Source organism: Apium graveolens, chromosome 9 (genome assembly GCF_009905375.1).
Source record: "Apium graveolens cultivar Ventura chromosome 9, ASM990537v1, whole genome shotgun sequence".
NCBI classification, from domain to species: Eukaryota; Viridiplantae; Streptophyta; class Magnoliopsida; order Apiales; family Apiaceae; genus Apium; species Apium graveolens.
In genome coordinates this window covers 25,399,710-25,411,552 of record NC_133655.1, presented here as the reverse complement: position 1 = coordinate 25,411,552, position 11,843 = coordinate 25,399,710, and the positions used below count along the sequence as shown (strand labels likewise).

Sequence of the window (11,843 nt, the reverse complement as noted above, 5' to 3'; positions counted from 1 at the left end):
ATAAATCCGGACGAGTGAATGATAAGTACTGGAGCATTAGGATCATCAGTAAGTGAGAGAGAGAAAAGGGGACATTGGAGTAACACCATTGCAATAAATCATATTTGCCAATGTTAGAAGATCCTGAATATACTTTGACTGAGAAATGATGAAACCATCTGGACAGTGAATTACTTCAACACCTAAAAAAGAATTAATCAACCCTAGGTCCTTAAGATAAAATTCAGAAGAAAGTTCATGGTTGCTTCTGGGTTAGACAAGGATGTGATTGACGAGGAATTGGACATTGGAAGAGGATGAGACAACTGTTGTCTGTAGGTTTGATATGGAGATTAGGAATAAGCATTTCAGGGCGTTAAGGATCTGATACCATGAAAGTGGTTAGGTAAAATGTTCTTCTATATATTATCACATATGGTACATGAATTTATATATAAGCCCAACAACCTATACTCATGTGATTGTGTTTATAAGATGGAAAGATTGAGAGAAGATGGAAAGATTGAGAGATTACAGCTATACACATTTAAGAATTATATCATATCTACACAATATCAAGGTTGGTTATAACACACCGTATCAGACCATATCAGAATTAATTATTGAACTTTGGCGAATTTATCGTCATTAACTATAACAGATTATGATAATTCTAAACTCATGTAATGCTAAGGAGACAAATCGTGGGTTAAAAAAACACAAACAATTTAGGGATATGCAATAATGTGTTGAGTTCTATAGAGAATTCCTTAATCGAAGAACACTGGATAATACTTACTTTTTTATATATTTTTTTATCTATTATCTAAAATGCATGTGTTATGAACAAAAATTTGTACATAGAAAAAAATATGAGGATTTTTTACAAAATACATACATATATTATGCACAGATCACGCACTATATTATATTTCCATATTTAGTGTTCTATAATATTTATGACATTATTTATTAAAATTTTGATGTGTTATGTAAAACGAAAATGTATTTATGATAATTTTTTATGTAATCGAAGAAAAAATAGTGAAAAAAATATTTGCATAACATATAAATATAATTACTAAACATACTATTTCTCGGGGGAACTAATTCTCATTTTAGTCTAACCCTATTATATATATAACTTTTATAGATGAATTGACGAGGAGACGTTCCCTTGTTAGTAATATAAACAAATATATTACAATATGAGCTTTGGAGTGGACTACTTAGAGTAACTCCAACCCAACACTATAACACAATGATATTGTAAGTTTTGGTGAAAAATCAACTGTAACACAATACTATAAAAGGATCAAAGTTACAACATATAAATAGCGCGACACTAAATTTGGTGTCAAAATTACATTTGGTGTAATTTTTACACCAGATTGGTATAATTCATAATTTCTACTATGCCTTTATCTTTATTAACAAGAAAAAATTCATTCCTACCATATCACATTTATATCCTATTATATCCAAATAAACTACTTGCTTTTGAAAAAGTAAGAATATCATATCCTTATCTAGGCATTTAGTGTAAGGTATTGTATAAATGTGTTTGAGTTGATTTTATAAATGGTGTAATTTTGACTCTAAAATAGTGCAAAACTTACGCTATTTTAGTATTATGGGTTGGAGATGGTCTTATCATATTTATCTTTGATGAGGATATATGACGAGGCGAAGTTCCCTTCTAAGTGATATACACAAATATTACAGAAGTTCCCTTGTTAGTAATATAAACAAATGTATTACAATATGGGCTTTGGAGTGGACTACTTATCATATTTATCTATGATGAGGCTAAGTTCCCTTCTACTGATAAGGTACCTAAAGTTACTTTTGATTTTGATACTAATAATATGTTTGAACTCAAATAATTTCTTAAACAATTGCATGTTAATTTTAGAAATCAGTCTTTAAAAGATGAAATGCTAAAATATGAAATGTTTGAGTTTGCTAGGATTAATGATCATTTAGAATTTAAGTTTATTTTATACTAGAAGTCCAAAAGGAAAGATGATAAATATGCAGACTATAAATCATTAAGAAGGGTACATAATCTGAACAATAACTAGCTAAAGCAACTCAAACTATCAAAGTTTTGACCGGCTCAAATAGTCTCATCAAACTGTCAGGAAATACCTGTTTAGATTATGAACGATGTGAATATAAAACCGTAAAGGGAAAGTTTTGTTGATGATATTATTTATGGTGTATTCAAATATTATTTTCGAAATTTATAATTTTTTGCAGACTTGTTAAGTTCTACATTTACTCATTTTATTAATCTAAGCAATTTTATAACACTTCATTGTTTAAGACAAATATTTATTACCATACTTAAAATAGATAACCATCACATTTGATTAAACAAATATATTGATCACAACTAACTAAATTAAACATTAATTAAAAAATAGCCCGATTTAGAAAATTTATCTTCATCCTTATACCTATATGCCATATTTACCTTTAAAATTTAGAATGTCATCATTAACTATATTTTAATCATTTTTACTATATATAATTATACTTCAATTGATCTATTTGACATTCATGAATGATATGCACATGGGTGATGCATTCCATTATATCTTGTACAATAATGGATGCAATAAACAAGTTATGGCTAATTTTCAATACACACAATCAAATCATGATCTCATTAAAAAAAATTACCAATTTTTCTTGTAAATAATACTTTGAATTGATAATGTTGATTTGGGTAATTAGAGCATTTCCAATAAATAATATGATATAATAATTATGTAAAATTTGCTAAATTTGAAAGTTGTATGCTAATGAATTTGGTTATATCTTAAAAATTAATTTGCTATTATTATTATTTCAAGTTTTTGTAAATGGAATATATTTTTTCAATGTGGTAACAGATAATGTTAAATTTCAGTACACGTGGTTTAACAAAAGTTGCCAATATGGTTAAAAAAATTTATCCAAAAGGAATGTTGCATTGGAGTGGAGAGCATTTTACAAATTCTATCTAATTTTTATTTATGACATGTTACATACACTTTTAACTAAGATTTTTTCACCTTCGTAGATGTTTTTACCCGATTATTTGAGAATCATTTTACTTACAAATCAATGTACTTAAAGATTAAAAAAAATTGTTTTTGATAAAATCTCCCAGCTCTCAATATATTTTCTTAATTCAATTTTTTAGTTCATAATCACAAGAAATTTACGACTGTTGTTTAAATATTAGATCTAAATTGTTACATTTTTTTATTTGTTTAAATATTATAAATGTTCAATAAAACTAGCATGGTTATTCAAACCATAAGCATGCTTACTTTGTACATAATTGATATTATATAATATAAATTATAAGTTTAAAATTATTTGATTATGCTAACATTATATAATGAACTAATGAAATAAAATACATCATAATTACGTCTTTAAAATATAGTTGTTTTAACATGTGATAAGATACTTAACATAAGAGTTTTAATTCAATTAAATTGAAAAATAAGGGGGACAATAAATTTTGGAGTTTTAAACTTTGAAACAGTAGATGTGAGACAATTAGGTCAGATCCATATTTATATTGGCAAAACATTTGGCTCAATAGTTACCCCTACTTTGTTGACAAAATTTGAAGTACAAAAATTTAAATGAATATAATTGCAAGTATAAATATTAAACTTTGCAACTACATGGAGTATAAACATGTAAAAGATATATGCATTTTTTATAATTAAAATTTTCCATTAAACTGGTTAGTAATACTCCATGAACAAGTTGAAGGAGTCTATCCTACCCTACAACCTCACAAAAATGGGCAAGAGAAAGTATAAAATACAGAAAAATAAATGAAAACTAGAAAAAAGTTTATAAGAAATGAAAAAATACATATTTTAAACAGGGATTGTAAAGACAAAAAGCACCACCTCTATACTCTAATTGATAATCTTGTATCTCCGCCGAAATATGTAGAACCAGATGAGTTTCAGCTGGGGCAAAACCCACTTATGAATAATTACATTCTTTTCGTAAGATATTGTAAAAGAAAACATTAGTAATCCATTACAAATGAAGGGCGTAGCTGTAACAACTCTAAATTCATGCAATGCAAGAGAGACAAATTAAGGGTTTGAAAAATATGAACAATCTACGAAGATGAAATAATATATACAATTTTTATAAATAAAATATCAAATTATAAATTGCAAGATTGCCCTGAACGTTTCTCGTCTTGAAAGTTTATTATTGTTTTGTAGATTTTTAGATAATCAATAATCATTTTTAGCCTCTAAAAAACTGGGTTCATAGGTTTTCACATGTATATACACATATATACCTATTTATTATATACCAAAAATTACAAAACATAAAAAAAGATGCCGATATGAATAAAAGCCAGAACAAAAAGAAAAAAACGTATCAATAAAATGAAAGATAATATTATACAATTCGATTGAATTTAGAAGATTATAAACTTTTCAATAAGATAAGATTAGAATATAGTATATGAGGCAATACTTCCAAATAAATATGAAATAGCAAGTAAATATTATATATACCAAAGTAACAAAACCAGTCAATCTGAGTCTCTCACAAACTTCCCCTAGCCCACAGTCTAAAAAGCAAAAACCAGAAGAGGCACCCTCACCTCCTCTGCCCCTATATATATAAAAAAATTATATCTAAGAGTCCTCTGTATAAAGACTACAGTAATAAAATTACTACTAAAACAGGGGAAGTCAAAAACATTAGCTTCTTGCAAACCCAAAGAATCGAATCCCAATCTTCTCAATTACCAACACCACATTCTCAAAACCCACCATTAATGTCACTCTAATTCACAGATCTCACCTTTACATACAATTCTTGTGTGTCTCTTTCTCAATGGCTTCATCAAGTAGAAAAGCAGAGGCAAAACAGAGTAAAGTCAAGAATTCAATAGAGGTATTTTCTTGGCTCAAGAACTTGCCTTTAGCTCCCGAGTATTATCCTACAATTGATGAGTTTCAAGATCCAATTGGGTTTATTTTTAAGATTGAAAAAGAGGCTTCTAAGTATGGAATTTGTAAAATTATACCCCCTGTTTGTTCTGCTTCCAAGAAAACTGTAGTTTACAATCTTAATCAGAGTATTTTGGATAGGTCTTCAAATACCAACCCGAAAGAATGTCCTACATTTACTACTAGACAACAACAGGTTGGATTTAGTCCTAGGAAGCATTGTCCTGTTAAGAAACATGTGTGGCAGAGTGGAGATAGTTATACTGTTTCTGAATTTGAGGCCAAAGCTAAGGTGTTTGAGAAGAATTATTTCAAAAAGTGGTCGAAAAAGGCGTTATCGCCTTTAGAAATCGAGACTCTTTATTGGAAAGCTACATTAGATAAGCCCATTTCGGTTGAGTATGCTAATGACATGCCTGGATCAGCATTTGTGCCATTGAGTGGAAAGAAGAGTGGGCGAGTTTCGGGGGAGGGTTTGACTGTTGGGGAAACTGCGTGGAATATGAGGGGAGTGTCGAGGTCGGATGGATCATTGTTGAAATTTATGAATGATGAGATTCCTGGTGTTACGTCGCCTATGGTATATTTAGGGATGTTGTTTAGTTGGTTTGCTTGGCATGTGGAAGATCATGATTTGCATAGTTTGAATTATATGCATATGGGGGCTGCCAAGACATGGTATGGTGTGCTCAGGGAAGCTGCACCTGCTTTCGAGGATGTGATCAGGGTACAGGGATACGGAGGAGAGATTAATCCTTTAGGTGAGTTGGTAGACATTAAGTAGGGCTTACTTGCAATTGATCTTATCTCCTTCGAGTTATGATATACTCTTGTTAATATAATGTGAGAAATGCGGTAGCTTACTTTTGTGTTGTGTACTTGTAATTTTTCTTGTTTGATTCTATATATTCTTGTTTAATTGGTTCTTGAAATTGTTCTGTACTGTTGAATTTGAATGAATGTTAAGATTCTAATGGTTCTATAGTTGATGGTAAACTATGGCCTTGTACTACTGGCATAAATCATCTACTTCAAAATATAGGGCACTTTTTGTTCGAAACTAGTTGTTAAAAAATATATAGGCACTGTATCTAGAGTATCTTACAGAACAGATTATTTTCCTTTAATATCCGTCACAGATGTGTTTTGTTGCATCTGTTCTTTTTTTTATACTTTAGCTAGATTATGTTGTGCACTATTGCTAACTTTATGTTCCCTTATATAATTTTTGGACTTTGATGTATACTTTCAGTGACTTTTGCCACTCTTGGGGAGAAGAACACTGTCATGTCTCCAGAAGTACTTGTTAGTGCTGGGGTTCCATGTTGCAGGTGATACTTTAATTCCCTTCCTGTACTGCTTTTTTTTGTTCTTTTCTTAGCTCTCTACAAATTGATTTTACCGTCAGAACGAGCAGGCAATATTTGCTTTTGAGAAAAATTTAAGATTAAAGGAAAAAGAAGACAAGTGGATTGTAAGATAGTTTGTTACCAAACATATTACCTCTAGAATGTCTAGCTACAGTTTGTAACTATGTAGCGAATATGCCCTTTGTAAGAGTTTCTAATATACTTATTTTAGCATCGGTTTCTGCTTTATGCACATCTTTGTTTAACCTTTCAACCTCTGCAAATATCAGGTTGGTGCAGAATGCTGGCGAATTTGTTGTTACTTTTCCAGGGGCTTATCACTCAGGATTTAGTCATGGTATGACTTTTATTCACCTGGGTTTGCCTTTGTATGATATAAACATCTTTTGACAGACGCTTATGCTATGCAGGGTTTAATTGTGGGGAGGCTGCAAATATTGCTACTCCTGAATGGGTGAGACTGGCAAGAGAAGCTGCAGTTCGCCGGGCTTCAATCAATTTGCCTCCCATGGTCTCCCACTTCCAGTTGCTCTATGATCTTGCACTATCTTTATCGTCGAGGTAGGGTAATGATATTCATGGATTTTTTTTTTTATTTATGTGGTGTGCTGTGTACATTATTCTGTTTTTTTAAATTAGTCTACTTCAAACATAAAATTTGGAGATATAAATACTGAAAAAATGAAGTCATCTTCCTTATGAAGCACCGTAAATTTTGAATTGTCAATATATGCATGTCAGTCAATTTGGGTTTAAGTTAGCACATGAGGTATGATATTATCTAACATGAGTTTAAAGTAACAACTGAACTTAGTAGTAGGTCTGCAGTTTCTTTCTTGCCAAGATTTTGTGCACTAATATTAATATTCGTATTATCTAGTTTGAAGGAGATTTAATAGTGTTTTGGCCTTTTTATAAGACGAGCAAATGCAACGTTTTGCCATCTTAATTCCATGCTAGTTCAAAATTTATTCACATTGTTTTAGTCTATAAAGCCTGCAGATGAAATACCACCATTTCTAAGTTTACTTTATATTTTTCTTACTCCCAGAGTACCCATGACCAAAACTCCTGAGCCACGAAGTTCGAGATTGAAGGACAAAAAAAAGGGTGAGGGGGAAACCTTGGTAAAGGAGCTATTTGTGCAGGATATAGTACAGAACAGAGAGCTGCTTCATACTCTTGGCAAAGGCTCTCCAGTCGTGCTTCTTCCCCGATATTCCACATACAATTCTAATGACAAGAAATCATATGATGGATATTTAATGAAGGAGAAATCAGATATGTCCTTGGATTTGTCTAGTACAGATGCTAAAATGAAGTTTTTTAACGAAGTAAAGCTTGATAGAAAGCAGAAGTCCAAGGGATCCTATTCAATGAAGGAAAAGTTCCCTAAATTGAGTGGTTGTGTAAAGTCTCCATTGTTCGGTGCAAATAATGATGAAACATGTGCACCAGAGTATGAGAATGAAAGCACAAACACAGAAGAAAAATCATGCACTCAGAATGATCGGCTGCCAAACAAAGGACTTTTCTCTTGTGTCACTTGTGGAGTCTTATGCTATGCTTGTGTTGCAATAGTAAAACCCAAGGAAGTGACTGCTCATTACCTCATGTCAGCCAAAAGTAGCAGTATTAGTGATTGGAGCACTGCCTCTAAAGTAGATAGCAAAAGCTTGATGCCTTCTTGTTTGAATGCAGACACTGCTGAACTCACTACTAGTTTAGGTAATTGCTTCTTGCCATTTCTTCTAACTTGCATATATTGATATTTTACACTGGTTTAATGTATACTTCTACATGCATATTTGTTAACAATTTAACAAACTCTTCTAAAAGTTTGATATGATGCGGTATTATCATATTTTTATGCTTGCACCCAACTCCTCCAAATGTTATACACATATCCCGTCGAGTCATTATATTGCAACACCTTGATGATTTTGTAGATGCAGTATGACTCATAAAAATATTTTATCCACCTTAAAGTGACGTGGCATGGAACTTTTACAGCCTAAATGAGTCAATATATTTTGACCTAACAATATGTGCACACAAGACAAGTTCCTGGATTCAACCGTAAGTAAGCATCTTATACTTTTTCTACATTCTGATTAATGGATATGAAATGTCTTTATATACTTTAAACAGGATGGATGACAAAGAAAACCTGCAATGTTTTGGTTGATGTACCAAGAGAATCTGTTGAACGAGGTCTAGCAGAAACAATGGAAGGAAGCAGGAAAATAAATACTCATGTTGAAACACACAGAAACAACTCTTCCTTGGGTCTTTTAGCTTTTACTTATGCCGATTCTTCTGATTCGGATGAAGATCAGATTGAAGCTCCAGTCGATGCCAAAAAAACTGAATCCCTCAACTTTTCTGCTATAAATGAACTTGACAGTGATAATAGCAAATCACCATCTCATACTTATTTTAGTGGACCAAGTGATCAGTGCAATATTTCTTTTCCATTACGTTCTTGTGGGGATGAAGTTCCCCTTCAAAATCTTGATCCTTATGATGAGCCTGGGCGCACAAGAGCTGTTTTTGAAGATAAATGTTATCGAACTTCTGATCGAGCGGTTGGCAGTGCCTTAGCACCAATGGACAAAATAATTAAGCCATATGTTTCAAGAACAGAAGAGGATTCTTCTCGATTGCATGTTTTCTGCCTTCAGCATGCTGCAGAAGTAGAGCAGCAACTGTGTTCAATTGGTGGAGTGCATATGTTACTCTTTTGTCATCCAGGTGTGTAACTAATAAGCCTATTTTCAACTGTTATTACTATATACATAAATATCCTACTCCTTGGTTATCCCCCCTCCCCTCTCTTCACTCTCCATTTTAAATCTTAGCCGTTGTGCCAAAATAATTCTTTTTCGGTACAGCAAATATAAGAAACATTACTTTTTAATATAGGGCATAGGCATTTGGAAAAGTTAAAAATTCTGTTTATATGACTTGTAGAGATTTGAAATATTTGTAGTTTATATTGCTATTCTTCTTTTTCTTAGTATATTAAGCATTGCATTATTGCAGACTATGGCAAGTTACAGGCTGAAGCAATAGCAATGGCAGATGAATTGGGATCAGACCGTCTTTGGAGTGACATTACATTCAGAGAGGCCACTGAGGATGACAAGGAAACAATGAAGGCAGCTCTAGACAGTGAAGAGTCCATTCACGGGAATGGTGACTGGGCTGTCAAACTAGGGATTAATCTCTACTATAGTGCTAACCTTAGCCGCTCTCCTCTATACAGTCAGCAGATGCCGTACAATTCAGTTATATACAATGCATTTGGGTGCGGTTCTTCAGATAACAATTCAGCAGAACTTAAGGTATCTGGGAAATGGTCAGGCAGACAGAAAAAGATTGTTGTTGTTGGGAAGTGGTGCGGTAAAGTATGGATGTCAAACCAAGTTCATCCTTTGCTAGCAGGAAGAGATGATGAACCACAACAGGAGAGAGGATTTTTGGCTTTACCAGCAGGTGAACTTCCAAAGACTAATAGTGCGAAGCTTGAGAAACCTTCAAAAATCCATGAAATTGAAGGAGCCCCTGCAAGCAGTAAGGTAGGGAAAAAGAGGAAGAGTAATACTGAAATTAAGCCAGCCTCAAGAGCCAAGTCGCTTAAAGTAGAAGAACCGGCCAGAGCCCCAGATGATGCTCTGGACAAAAAATTTGTTCGACAGTATAAAAGAAATTTTAGAAATAAAAGAAAGAAGGAAATGGAGACTCCTCCACCAATGGACGACTGTGAGCAAAAAACCGAACGATCCACCTTGTATAGTGGAGACGAACTGGAAGGAGGACCTAGCACAAGACTCAGGAAAAGAACCTCACAGCCACCTACAGATGACATAACCAAACTAGCTGAAACAAAATTTGTTTCAAAGAAGCTAGCAAACAATACAAAAGCAAAGAAAGCTCCTAAATTTAAAGCTTCAGCTGGCAATAACAAGAAGATTGGAAGCGATGAGGAAGCAGAGCATGTATGTGACATGGAAGGCTGCACAATGAGTTTTAAATCCAGGCAAGAACTAATGCTGCATAAACAGAACATCTGTCCAGTAGAAAACTGCAGGAAAAATTTCTTCTCGCACAAGTATCTGTTGCAGCATAGGCGTGTCCATGAAGAAGACCGTCCTCTAGTATGTCCTTGGAAAGGCTGCGGCGTGACATTCAAATGGGCCTGGGCACGGACGGAACACATCAGAGTGCATACTGGTGCTCGCCCATATACATGCAATGTGGATGGATGCGGACAGACATTCCGGTTTGTGTCAGATTTCAGTCGTCACAAGCGAAAAACTGGGCACTCACCTAAGAAGCGGAAGAAGCAAATTTGAAGAGATGATGTTAAATTGACATAGCTGTTGCAATTGTAGATTGGTTATTGACTAGGGTATACATTTAGGCTATTGAAGTCCCTAATTCCATTTGTTATAGATTTCAGAGTAGAGGTGATTGTGTTTTCTTCCTGGTCTTTATTTGGCCCCAATTTTGCTATTGGAATTTACAAATTGCAATGCTTTGGGTTTGTATTGAATCAAGGCAACAAGAAACAGTTACATTAGCCTACATTAGTTATACATAAAGAGCACAACAATATTTAAAACAGACCATTATCTTATTTTGATACAATTGTTAGGGATTGTATTGAGTTTTTTAAGTACTTTAACAAATTGTTAATGTGTTTTGCGCGTATGCGAATGAGTCGCCTCATGCTTTAGTTAGAATGGCTTATTTTATATAAGATTTTCAGGATTTGCATGTAAATGCTCTTGAATTTCTTTATCATGTAATCCAGCGACGGAGGCAGGGGTGGCCGGTGTTTGCGGCCGTTATCCCAAACTCCGGTATAATTATAAAATTAGTATTAAAATTTATGAAAATAAATTATATATTTACATATTTAGTAATAAAAAAGATTATTTTTAAATTTCGCCCCCTCAAAAATATATAAATTTAATGAATTTAGTACTAATATTAATAATGTTTACAATAGTTATGAATTTATATCCACGAATTCAAGTATATTTTGTATATTGAAATTATTAAAAATAATATTTATTAATTTATTTAATATATAATAAATTAAAAATATATACTGTATTAATTACTCCGAAAAAATTTCGCCAACCCGAACTTCTATTTCTGGCTCCGTCCTGATCTAACCAATTCTGAAGATTTATAAGATATGCAAGTACAATTTTCGTAAAAGAAAGAAGAAGAAGAAAGTACATACTACTCTCGGAAATGGTCATAAATAGCAGCTAGCCTATACTGTATTTCGATATTTCAGTTAAATTTATGGTTCGAAAATTGTTGTGTTGTTTAAAAAAATGGAATTTGATAAATATACCAACTTTTGGATATTTATTTGCAAATATACTACCTTATTTAAAATCTTGCAAATTTACTATCTTTTTAAACATACAAACAATTAAATTGCAAAAATATCACATCTTCTTATTCCTACTTAGTT

The 11,843-nt window shown here is 32.7% G+C and overlaps 1 protein-coding gene across 1 annotated transcript; it reads left to right on the top strand.

Annotated features, from left to right (window-relative positions):
* Window positions 1-4,571: 4,571 nt before the first annotated feature.
* On the top strand, window positions 4,572-10,994 carry LOC141684349 (lysine-specific demethylase JMJ705-like). Its single transcript, XM_074489272.1, has 7 exons — window positions 4,572-5,737; window positions 6,229-6,307; window positions 6,616-6,683; window positions 6,757-6,907; window positions 7,398-8,074; window positions 8,498-9,100; window positions 9,392-10,994. The coding sequence occupies exons 1-7, from the start codon at window positions 4,861-4,863 to the stop codon at window positions 10,702-10,704; spliced, it is 3,768 nt and encodes a 1,255-aa protein (XP_074345373.1). The 5' UTR covers window positions 4,572-4,860; the 3' UTR covers window positions 10,705-10,994.
* Window positions 10,995-11,843: the final 849 nt, after the last annotated feature.

Excerpts from the sequence above, each read along its gene's own strand:
- LOC141684349 (XM_074489272.1), top strand. The coding sequence starts at position 4,861 with ATGGCTTCATCAAGTAGAAAAGCAGAGGCAAAACAGAGTAAAGTCAAG. Across the intron at positions 6,308-6,615 it reads GCTGGGGTTCCATGTTGCAG|GTTGGTGCAGAATGCTGGCG; the intron begins GTGATACTTTAA and ends TGCAAATATCAG. Across the intron at positions 9,101-9,391 it reads GTTACTCTTTTGTCATCCAG|ACTATGGCAAGTTACAGGCT; the intron begins GTGTGTAACTAA and ends GCATTATTGCAG.